The sequence below is a fragment of the Polyodon spathula genome, chromosome 1 (genome assembly GCF_017654505.1).
Source record: "Polyodon spathula isolate WHYD16114869_AA chromosome 1, ASM1765450v1, whole genome shotgun sequence".
NCBI lineage: Eukaryota > Metazoa > Chordata > Actinopteri > Acipenseriformes > Polyodontidae > Polyodon > Polyodon spathula.
In genome coordinates this window covers 34,497,686-34,510,460 of record NC_054534.1, presented here as the reverse complement: position 1 = coordinate 34,510,460, position 12,775 = coordinate 34,497,686, and the positions used below count along the sequence as shown (strand labels likewise).

Below are 12,775 nucleotides of genomic sequence, written 5' to 3'. Positions count from 1 at the left end.
GGCTGTTAGTGGCAGCAAATTCTAGTAAGCATTTCAAACAGTCAAGCAAAATGGGATTCAAACAGCTAAAAAATGACCTTCAAAAAACACCACTGTTAGGAGTGCAGTATTTACCACAATTACACTTTTATTCATTTTAACACTCTAGTGTGTTCTGCCACTTTGGGGCCAGGAATCCAACAGCAATGCATTGCTGTAGGTATTGTAACTAAATATTTGTGTTTTGAACCCCTTTCCTACAATAGGATTGGACTGTTCTGATACCTCCCAAAACTGACTAAGCTTGGGATAGTTTGTCACAGTGTGAATTATAGGGTGTAAACTTGAAGGAAAGAAGGGAGGAGGTTCATGAAACATACAGGGTGTTTGATGGTATTGTGACAGGATTTGAAATTATATTATTTTAACAAGACATGTTTCTGTAGGCCAGTTTCCATGCAGGGCTATTTACACGTGAAGTGGCGGTGTGAATCAAAGTTGTAGCCGAAAAAAAACGGCCAGAGAGGGATAGGGTAAATCTCATTTACTCGTGTAAATGATGAAAAACACGGGAAAACCACGGCCATTTTACTCAGCTCTAAATATTACAAGGTCACTTGTTATTGTGGGTTCCAGGACGGCAGAAAGTGGGCGATTTTAACGTTAGCAGTGGTGTATTTTACCTTAATGATAATGCGGGCAGCTTTTTTTATTGTTATTTTTTGCTGTGTGTCTGTCCTGTCATGCGGTATATCTCAAGTGGGTTTACAGTTCTGAATAAAACAACTGGGAAATATACCATGAACTGCAGTGTACACTTATAGTATTAACGCAGCTGTTTGAGAATTCTCTTGCTGTAAAAACTACGCTAAAGTTAAACATGAAGAGCAAGTGAGCTGCTTAAATGTCTGTAACTGAATTAATTTCTGTGCTTTTTTTGATCCCAGTTATGTCTGAAGACAGCGCGTGTCCGCTCTCCATGGTAATAAATAAAGTTGGTGAACTGGATGTCATCAGACAGCTCGATCGCCCAAAACTGTGCAACAGATATACCAACAAGTTGTTGATGCCCTCTCAGAACTGACCAATTAAAATTGCAAATGAACGTATTGATTGTGTTTTATTGATTTGCATTATTAATATTTAACACAACGGTAAATCCAACACAACTTAAAAGAAAGGAGAGACTCTCTGACAGCACAAGACCCCTCAGATTGCTGCTGTTCAGTTGAAACTGGCGCTTGAGGTAACCTTCCCCCGTCTGTCTCACAGGCAGCCACTGATTCCTGAACACTTCATTTTGTTGTTGACAAGAGTTTGTGCAGGATATAGCAGGCAGTGTTAATTTTGGGAACAAACATGCTGCACTTTAGTCTGTTTCATCAGTATCCGCCACCTCCCTTTCAAGTGCCCACTACCCGTATTTGCCCAAGCGTGGTGTTGAATGCTTCCTCAGCAGCTGTCAGCTGTCCGTATGGTAAGGGTTTCATAAGCAATGAAAGTAGTATACGCATCACCTGATCCCCTATATGCTATATTGCCTGAATGAAAGGGAAATGTCTGTAAAGTCTCCGTCGGTTTTCAGTCCTGGTGATCTGCAATACCTTTTGGTCAGTTTCATGTTGTACCTCCGAGTTCATTTTTAATCAACGAGTCGTAAGATAAATTAGTTTAAACAGTATTAACTACTAACGACATGACACCCCACTAATGACATTTGAAAAACAATTTGGGCAAGAGCAGTAAAGCACATTATTAACCAACCAGGCACAAGGTATTTAGAAGTTGCAGCTTAAATTCTCTTGTGCACCAGTTCTCTGTGTGCGCATGGAAACAACATAGCTAATTAACATATCAACCCCCACCTTTCCCTTTCATTTGCATGACGTCGGGTGAAAAGCCTTGTTTTCTCGAGTAAAATAAACGGAGCGAATGGAAACCCCAAAAAGCATTTTGCACAAATCATTTTTCTTGAGCTAAAAAAAAAAAAAAGACATAGATGGAAACTCCACCTACATCTCCGTTTTCAAATCTTAGAGTTTGGTTTTATAAACGTATACCCCGCTGGGATTGAATTTGACATTCCAACACACTGGTGAATCTTTTTGGGTGTTATCAACCACCTAAAAGTATTTTTAGGAGTAATCCTGGGATAACCGCAGATAGCTGGTTGATGCAATTCGGGGGATTTTCTGGTGTGGCTGGCTATAGGAAGATCCGATGTAGAGTTATCAGTTGATTCTGACAGTCCACTAATTTGAACATATCTCTCTTTTGGTAAATCGACAGCTGATTGATTGTGCCAAAGGTTTCACTCTATTATCGATTGCCCGTGATTATTCTGGATTGAATCAAGTGTAATACAGGGTATATAGAAGGAGGAGGACTCACTACAATAAGGTGTTAGAGCTTTGTATTAATGTACCGCAAAAGTTACAGCACATACACCATTGACTTTCAATTATGAAGTTGTAACTTTTAAATGTCAGTTTGTATTTTGTTTATTTTTTTAATGTCTTTGTTTATACTTGTTTTCAGGTGTCAAGGAAGCTCATCAGATTAGCATATTTAAAATAATTGCATCAATCCTCCATCTGGGAAATGTTGACGTCCGTGCAGAAAGAGACGGGGAATCGTGCAATATCTCAGTAAGGAAAATCCACTGTTGCAAATGAAATGTACAGAACAAGCACAAAGGCTTACAGGGATTTGAATGCGCTTCAGACCAGGAACTGTTATAAAGTATTAAAAAAACACACACACAATACAACTGAAAAGGAGGCATTTGGAAAAAATTACATTTTTATAATCCAAAAAACCACATGACTAGGCAAATGCATTTAAGACAATCAGATCTTCAAGGGCACATTTATATTTTTGCATTCTTAAAACAGTTTTCATATGCCATCCATAGTTATCTCACAACAATCCTTTATTACAGGCGGCATACTTCTGTAATAGAATGAAAGGATTGATTAATGTTGGTCGTATTTCTTATCTTAGCTGAGGGACACTTTAATGATTTATTTAACATGTGCAGCCTGGAGTTGATCACTTGTGTTTGGGTGCTTTAGAGCCCACTGGAGAACTTTAATTAATGAAAGAACTAGAAATGAACTGTTGCATAATTGAATAGCAGGTTAAGTGTAACTAAACGTATCAGAATGTGATTAGTCAATGACATTGATAATTTCATTTAGCTTTACTCTCCATCACTAGCAAGCATTGGGTAAGGGAACAAGGAAGAATACTTAGTAAAAAGGACCTGTCACCAACTATAGTCCTATGTGCCATAAACATCGTTTAGCGCTTCAGGTGAGATTCTAAAACCTTTTCCACAAGAGTCAATCTGCAGGATACTGTAAATGCGCTTCACTTTCTTCAAAGTTAAAACAAATACAGAAACCTTTCTTTTCCTCTTATACGCATACTGCATCTCTATCAGTACACAAGTAACTCTCTGTCTTGTCACTTTATACTTTGCATCTTGGTGTCCTTCAAGCACCACCACTATTACTGTTCAGTTCATTACACAACCAGTTGGCTACCCGGTTACTGCATTTCACTTTTTGTTTTAATTCTGCCGCATCAGCAGAACATCTACTGTAAAACTGACCTGTATAAAAGACATCTGCTTTTATTAAGAGGCACGGTATTATAGAAGAGCAGTCGAGGCAGACCGCATAGTTGTACACTTCAGTCTGTTCTGCAAGGTGCTCAACAGCATCTGTCCTGTATAGTGCGTTAATGAGATAAAGAGCCATTTAGTGAGCTTAAGGATAAAACAATCAAGTGCCTAAGGGGATTAAAAAGACTGAAACTAACACACATCACCCTAAGAGGATTCCATATTCAGAGCAAAGTTGTTTAAGTGAAGCTGAACGGGTCCTGGGGACCAGCTCCAGCTTTCATAGTTTTGCATATGAACGCATCCGGGTTCTGAAAGATAGCTTCAGTGACAAGTTGTTGTATTATATCTTTTTAATTTACTTTTTAAAATTTTTTTATTATTATTTTATTTTTTTATAAATTCATAGTCAGCAAACCCCCAAAAAACAAGAGTAAGTCACAATAGCACAAAGATGGCCAGATCCGTGGTGTCCAGGTTGATTACTGAATTGATGATGGACTTCCTTTAGAGGAGAACAAAATCATTAAATAAGAAAATCGAAGCTGTTCTGCATGTTTATGATGAATTGGGCGAACAGTAATCTTTGAGAATGCACTAGGTACGGATTCTTTTCAATACGGGAAGTCACCTCTTTCGTTTACTCAAGTCATTTTTTGCTGCTGTTCCTCTCAGAAAGAAGACGCCCATCTCAACCACTTCTGTGAGTTGCTGGGGGTGGAGCACGATCAGATGGAGCACTGGCTGTGCCACCGCAAGCTGGTGACTACAGCGGAAACCTACGTCAAGACCATGTCCATGCAGCAGGCGGTCAATGCCAGGAACGCTCTTGCCAAGCACATCTATGCCCAGCTCTTCAACTGGATTGTGGAGCACATCAACAAAGCCCTTCACACCACCAGCAAGCAGCACTCCTTCATTGGAGTGCTGGATATATACGGGTAAGAGTCCTGCAGTCTGCCTAGCAACAGCTAACTGGTCTCAGAGCGTTGCCGTGGTTTCACATTTAAATTTAATTGAGTTGTACTTGGAATCTGTTGTCTGAGTGGGCGGTAGAACTATTTGGATGTAGGCCCTCTGGTATAAGTGGCAGGCAGTGAGGGCTAATCAGACACAAACATGTAATACTTTTCTATCTGAGATCAATGATCCAAATAGTAGACATTTCACTTGCAATAAGTACTTAAAAGTCAGTGTTCTACCTTTTGGAGGAAAAACTACATAGGAAACAAAGTCAAGTATTAGACAAACATTTTAATAGAATGTCTTTTTCATTCTATTTCTTACACTGTAGTTGTACTTCAGAATTTAGAATTAATTGTTTTATGGATAATTGAGGGAATTCTCAGTTAATTTGCACCATTTTAAGTAGAAAACTACCTGTTAATATGCATAATTAGTAAGAAATGGGGTGTTTATTTTCTTCTTGCTGCACTGGGCACACAGCAATTGCTTGAATAAAAACACAGAAAGAGATGAGTTGAATTTTGCACCGATCTCTTTAAACTTTGAAAACCACCATTACATGCCACTAAGTTTTGTTAACATGAAATCATGTTCTGTAGGCATGTGTTGAAAACATTTTTTTAAGCATTATCATCCTAACTTTTGCCTAAAAAACATAGGCATAAGGTGGGCTTGAAGTGATTGAGTAAATATGTTTTTATTACACATTCTTTTGTTTTTTTTCCTTCATACCAGGTTTGAGACTTTTGAATTCAACAGTTTTGAGCAGTTTTGCATCAACTATGCCAATGAAAAGCTGCAGCAGCAGTTTAATTCTGTAAGTTGACTCAGTTTCCACTAGTAATGGGGGGGTGACAATCTGGGATAGGCAGTATGGAGACTACTTAAATGCGTGTTGGGGAGATAAGGGAGGACAGGTTATTCATTGTAAGAGGGTTTGGTATTGGCACCAATAAGGTTTGAATTGCAGTATCTGGGAGAGGGCTGCTACTGAGCATTTTTTCACACAGGTATTTGGTAGCATGCATATTGTTGCTATAGCCACAAGGGTTTGAATTGTTGCATCTCAATTGTCTAGCCTGTTCAACAAAAAATATACTAGGCAGAAAGGCATTTCTTTAATTTGCTGGAAAAAGTCAAATTTCCACTGTCCCATGGGTTGTAGTGGAGAGACTGGATAAGTAATACCCGAATATAACAAGTAATGTTATGTGAGAAGAAAATGATATTATTTAGTAAGACAGCATGGTCTGAATTGCAGTGATGTGCCTTGGGCAAGTGACAGTAAATTGCATTTCTACAAATAAATCCCCAGGCACCTCAGCATTATACAAGAAAAATAATCACTCATAACGCCTATGCCTATGTTGGTAAAACATTATCAATCTCTTTTACCCATGCTGCATGGCAATACAGATATAAATGTGTAATAAAACATCTTAACCAACGGAAAGGCATTTGTCCTGCATTGCTGACATAAAAAAACACCACTACAGACACTAGAGATAATACAATTCTGTATGTAGCTCATGCCACATTGGCAGGAACAGCACACTTACCCATAAATCATGAACAAGCAATTTTTGTAAACCTTTCAGAATGAATAGCATTTAATGCTATTTAAATAAAAATACAATAGTATACAGTAGCTAAAACTAACCAGCATACCATAAGTTATGAATGGACTCTGTCCAGGGGTATTTTGTGGAAATGCATATGATGTATCTTTCTCTGTCATTCCGCTTGCTGAAGTGACTCTGGAGCCTCAGCTCTGCATTTTAACACCTAAAGAAACCTTACAAACATAGATCCTTTATAGTAAGATCAAGCTGTAACCATGGTAAGCTGTCATAGTGAACATGCAATTTTAATACAGCTCTTCCATTCCTGTTGTGTTTTAGCATGTCTTCAAACTGGAGCAGGAAGAATACATGAAGGAACAAATCCCCTGGACACTTATAGATTTTTGCGACAACCAGCCCTGCATTGACCTCATTGAGGCGAAGCTGGGTGTGCTGGACTTGCTGGATGAGGAGTGCAAGGTAAGAGGGCATACAGCAGTTGGCTTTTATATTATACCTTTAACATGAGAAGAGGCCTGACTTGGCCTAGGCTTACCTTTGTGCCACAAGTTCAAAAAGCCTTCCAGCAGAACCTGTTGCACCTCCTATGCTGTGAGTGTGCAGGGACAGCCCTGTTCAAGATCCTTAAGTGTGAAAATATTTGAATCCTGACCTAAGTCTCCTGGTCAGATTCCTGAAAAGGCTGTTGTTTTTTGAGTGGGAAAAAAATAAACTAATATGTGACTTCTGTTATTACAGGTGCCAAAAGGAACTGATCAGAACTGGGCCCAGAAACTCTATGACAGGCATTCTGACAGCTGCCACTTTCAGAAGCCCAGGATGTCCAACACCTCCTTTATAATTGTTCACTTTGCTGATAAGGTGTGTCTGAACCTGCTTTCAGATTATGAAAAATAGCCATTCATTTGTTGACATTTTCTGATGGTTCAGTGCCTCAAACTTTATTTCCCTCTAAGGTAAAAAGGAAAAGTTGGACAATAATATTTTCTGTGTCTAACCTCAGTAAAGAATAAAACAACATGTCTATGAATAATAGGGCTGTTTTTTTTTTCATGGCACAAAATGCTTTATTTCACCATTTTAAATATAGGTATTTCAAGATATTTCACGATTTAAACATCACGTTTATGAAAGCAAAAAAAAAAATAAATAGCATTATCACATTCAAAATTGATACTTTTCGCTAGAAATGTTTCTTAATATTTAAATGCTTACCTGGAAAACGGTGAATTTTAAATTGTAGAATATTTTGTTTTTTATATCTTCTTTGTTGGCCATTGAATTAAGAACAACCACATTTGAAAAGTCAGTTTCCCATCATTCTGTTACTTTAGAAATGAATCTGCTGTTGTATGTACAGTATGATTTCAGTTTATAGAGTCAATTTATAATTTGCAGTGTGTTTGTCTAGAGTAATCCATTTCCAGTATGTCCCATTTTTCCCTGTTGATATGGAGTCTGCTGTTTAAGATACTGTAACTGGTGCTTTTAAAACTTTTAAAAATAGTAATGCAAACTGACATTAACTTGTGTCTGATGTGGGAGGTATAGAAATCTTAATTGATGATGTTTTATTGTTATTGGTTGGTTTTGGATAAAAACCTGTGTTAGAAATGTTTGTGAGCCATTTGTCTTATTATAGCAAAGCTTGTGTGTATTTGTGTATACATGTGTGAGTGCATGATTTGTTGCCCTTGTTAATCTTCCCTTTCTAGAGTCACGAGTAGGGAAAGTCAAAACCCAGGCCTTTGTTGTTGCAGTAAAATGAATTCCTGTTGGCCGCAGATTCAAAATGAGTGCACCACAAATACTAACAGGATGCATTGTTACATTGTGCTGTGTTTTATTTTACCATGGCTGATGTAGTTTCAGCATTCAAATTGGACTACTCTGATCAATAAATAAGGGTCTGTGGTCAGGTTAAGGTCCATTTGTGCTAAAGCTCAAGCAAATGTATGTCTGGTGGTTTGAATGGTCACCTGAAATGCCAGAAGACAAATCATACATACAAATGTGTATGGAAAAAGTGTTTCATAAAGACATGAAGCAATAGTAAATACAAAAAAATTACTGAATATGTTATGAAACTGCGTGTGACGTCGCCATCCTGTTGCGAAGAGTAATGTAACACTGATGTCATTCTATCTGCAGCTCTGCTTTATCTTTTAGCTTCTGGTTTCAGCTTTATTGTTTGTTTTTTTTTGGCAGGTGGAGTACCAGTGTGATGGTTTTCTTGAGAAAAACCGGGACACGGTGTATGAAGAACATATCAGTATTCTGAAAGCCAGTAAGGTAGGTACTGTCTGGGTCTGGATATATGGTAGATGCTGCAGCTGTGTTTTCTAACTGAATGAATATTTGGGAAAAAGAGCAAGGAAAGATTCAAGACGGTTAAATCTGTTTTTGTCAATGAACAAGAAAGCATGGCTAATTACTGATCAATGAGATAAGGAGGTCTATTCACCTGATCTCAGCGTTGGCTTCCACTAGATACCATTGTTGTGATAATCATTAAAAAAATGGGGATTAAAGTCTCTTAAGTGTGTTTTTGTCATTTAGTAACTGTTAAGATCAATTGAATAGAAAGTGGTCTGATAAGCCTCCAGATTCATTTCACATCAGGATGACTTGTCTAATGGAATGAGCTCCGCCCAGGTAGCTCTACTGACTGTGCTATGGCTGGTGTTTTTTTAATTATAATTTTTATATTTATTTTGTATTAATTCAGCAAGTAACCTCTGCATGTAAGTCGCATAAAACACACACACACACACACACACACACACACACACACACACACACACAATGTGTTACTGGGGGTTTAAATACAATACTGACTTTACTGAACTTTTGTCTGACAAATGTTTTTTTTTTTTTTTTTTTCTGTGGTGAGAAGCATAATGCAGTGCTGTGTCTGCAATACTGACACTGGCTGCACAGGAGGTAATAAAATAAACTGCAATGTTCAGAAGTGGTAATGCTCCCCCCTGGGATGTGAGATTTAATAAGGCATTAACATCACACTATATTGAAGTGTTGCTGCAAAGAGTTTCTGTTTATTGTTTACTAACTTAAGTTTCAAACACAGTGACTGCCTTTTCTATGTGAACCACAGTAACACAGCCTGTATATCACTCCATATAGTAAACAATGCTGACAGAGGGTGAATAGCTAATCTGGATTTATGGCAGATCAACCATGTTGTTTAGTGGTAATGGTTCCCAAGTAGATTTTACTTCATAAATAGTTTAGCTTTAGTATGTTTGTGGAAAAATGGTACATTTATAATGGTTTTTTTTTTTAAATTCAATTTCTTTCTTTTCTGCCGTATTAAAATGTTCTTTTCTTAGGCAGTCTTCAGTTCTTTTTATACTGTGGCATTAATACATGTGAATAGCATGTGATGAGGAAACCAATGAGCACATTTGTAACTATTGTCAATTTTAAAGAAATCTTGGTGGTTTACCACCTCAAATTTACCACCAACTACTTGCACTTAAAAGAAGAATGAAACAGTCCTGAGATTAAATAAACCCTCTCATAAAAAACTGAAAATGATTATATATACTGAATATGCACAATCAATGCCAGCACACATTGCCGTGATTTGCCAAATTTGGCAATCACCCCTTTATTTTTCTATAATCATTTTGTCTACTTTTGCATCTCAATGTAGAATATTGCACTTGAAAAATAATGTGGGTAAGGATCTCCATGGATATTTGTCACTTGGTCTCATTATCTTGTTTGGGAGAGAAGCAACATGAAACCAACTGAGAGTGAACATAGACACAGAGCATGTTTGCCTCCCAGGAGAAAGGGCAGGGGCAGAGCGATTAGCGGGAACCAAGCTCTTGTACAAGAGTCTCAGTGTGGAACCTCCCTGACTGACCTTGAGAAGGCTAATCAGAAGTGTGAGAGGGGAAAGAGGGATCTTCTCCTCTCTGCTTTCACTGACATTTCAGCAGCTAATTTGGGGAAGCCCGGAGAGCCGAACATCCAGGTCCCTGCCAGGAACACATCCCCCTTCCCTGCCAAAAACAATTCAGCCAGCAGCCTCTGAGGCTTTGATTTCCATTACCTTTCATTGAAAAAGGGAGAGTCTATCAGTGAGGTTAAATACCATTTTCAGCAAGTTATCTGCTCTGAACAGTTGGCTCGATATCGCAGTCCCTATGGAAGTAGTGCTGCCTTAGTAGGTTAGCATCCCCAGTGCCACTGCAAAGAGTTTCTCTGCAAGTCAGCACTTGGCACATGGATAGTGACCTCTAAAGCAGACAGAGGAGTAACATAGCAGCAGGGAGACGTACGTTTGCATTTGGGGAGAAGGCAGCTTTTTGTTTTTCCTTTCTTCAATAACAGCATTGATTACAGAGAGCAAATAAAATGTTCCAGCCAATAACAAAAACAAATACCAGATTACTTTTTGTTAAAATGTACAGCTTTGTGTTTTATACACTGAATAGTTAAATTGATTAAATACTACATGGCTGCACTGATAGTATTTTATTGCAGGTTGAGCTGTCATGCCCTTTAAAGCTCATTTACTGCATTTGGCATTAGATTATGACATGATTTATGATTTAAAGTAATATTGCTTGATTATTACTTAATGGATCTTAGTTTTTTAAACAAGACTCTTGGCTTTAATAGAAAAAAAAAAATGTAACCAGTCCAGTGCAACCTATTGACTAGAGAACCCATTCCATACCCTCACACTCTATGTGTAAAGAAGTATCTCCTTCCCTCGATTTTAATGTACAGCTGTGCTTCGATTCACTTCGATTCAGAAAGTTATTTTCTGTTTCTATTATATATCCTGGTGACTTTTTAAAACTGGGAATTTTAAAACACCACTGCAGCTTTTATAAACATGTTTAATCTTCAAATACAGCTGATATACCAAATGATTAACCTGCCCCTGCATTAGTGAATGTAATAATAATACAAAAAAAAAACATTAAGAAACACCACTTTGAACAAATGTGGTATTTTTTACATCCACTGTAGGCAGAGTGTTGCAGGGGGACATGTTATTGGCTACACTTACAGTGGCTCTGAAAAGTATTCACCCTCCTTGGACTTTTCCACATTTAATTGTGTTACAACAGGGAATCAGAATGGATTTAATTAGGAGTTTTTGCCCTGATCAACACAAAAAAAGTCTAAAAAGAAAAATTTACAATTTTTTCTAAATTAATTACAAATATAAAACAGAAAATAACTGATTGCATAAATATTCACCCCCTTTGCTGTGACACACCTAAATAAGCTCTGGTGCAACCAATTGTCTTTAGAAGTCACGTAATTAGTTGAATGGAGTCCACCTGTGTGCAATTAAGGTGTTTCACATGATTTCAGGTTAAATACACCTGTCTCTGGGAGGTCCCACAGTTGGTTAGTACATTTCCTAACAAAAACTACAACATGAAGACAAAGGAACATTCAAAGCAAATCCGGAATAAAGTTCTTCAAAAACACCAATCAGGGGTAGGATATAAGAACATTTCCAAGGCATTGAATATCCCCCGGAGCACAATAAAGTCCTTTATTAAGAAATGGAGAGAATATGGCACAACTGTGAATCTGTCTAGAACAGGCCATCCTCAAAAACTGAGTATTGTGAGTGCTATGTTTAGCGCTAGCCTAACAGCGCACATCATCCTGAGAACACCATCCGTACCGTGAAGAATGGTGGTGGCAGCATCATGCTATGGGGATGCTTCTCTGCGACAGGGACGGGAAAGCTCGTGAAGATAGAGGGCAAAATGGATGCAGCAAAATACAGAGAAATCCTGGAGTTAAACCTGCTGAAGTCTGCAAGAGACCTGGGACTTGGGAGAAGATTCATCTTCCAGCAGGACAATGACCCCAAACATACAGCCAAAGCCACATGGAAGTGGCTTAAAAACAAAAAGGTCGATGTCCTGGAGTGGCCCAGTCAAAGCCCGGACCTCAATCCAATTGAGAATATGTGGAAAGAGTTGAAAATTGCTGTTCACCAAAGGTCCCCATCCAACTTGATGGAACATGAGCAATTTTGCAAAGAAGACTGGACAAAAATTGCAGTGTGCAGATGTGCAAAGCTGGTAGAGACTTATCCAAATAGACTCATGGCTGTATTTGCTGCCAAAGATGCCTCTACCAAATATTGACTCAGGGGGGTGAATACTTATGCAATCAATTATTTTCTGCTTTGTATTTGTAATTACTTTAGAACAATTTGTAGATTTTATTTTTCACTTTAATATTATGGAGTTTTTTTGTGTTGATCAGTGGCAAAAACTCCTAATTAAATCCATTTTGATTCTATGTTGTAAATAATAAAATGTGGAAAAGTCCAAGGGGGGTGAATACTTTTGAGAGCCACTGTATATGCAAGAGGACTTGGTATTGGTTACACTTATTTTGTTCCAGCTGTACTTAGAGAAGGCATATTTGAGAGCTTTATAGGGGCCACAAGGGTGCTTTTGAAAGGTCACCAGGAAGTTATGGCTTGAAATTATATAAAAAGTGATTTTAAACAAGAACACATGAGTTAGGATATCTGTAAGTGTGATAGTTATGACCTGTTCCAACTTTTTTCTTGTTTCTTTTTTCTTTTTTCTTCTTTCAAATT

General features: G+C 37.9%; 1 protein-coding gene across 2 annotated transcripts in view; it reads left to right on the top strand.

Annotated features, from left to right (window-relative positions):
- Nucleotides 1-12,775, top strand: part of myo5b (myosin VB) — a 121,065-nt gene that overhangs the window by 64,115 nt on the left and 44,175 nt on the right. For both annotated transcript variants that reach the window (XM_041253883.1, XM_041253888.1), the window contains 6 exons: nucleotides 2,518-2,627; nucleotides 4,283-4,548; nucleotides 5,309-5,390; nucleotides 6,475-6,615; nucleotides 6,895-7,017; nucleotides 8,365-8,448. In XM_041253883.1, the coding sequence (XP_041109817.1) occupies nucleotides 2,518-2,627; nucleotides 4,283-4,548; nucleotides 5,309-5,390; nucleotides 6,475-6,615; nucleotides 6,895-7,017; nucleotides 8,365-8,448 (806 nt within the window). The remainder of the gene's footprint in view (nucleotides 1-2,517; nucleotides 2,628-4,282; nucleotides 4,549-5,308; nucleotides 5,391-6,474; nucleotides 6,616-6,894; nucleotides 7,018-8,364; nucleotides 8,449-12,775) is intronic.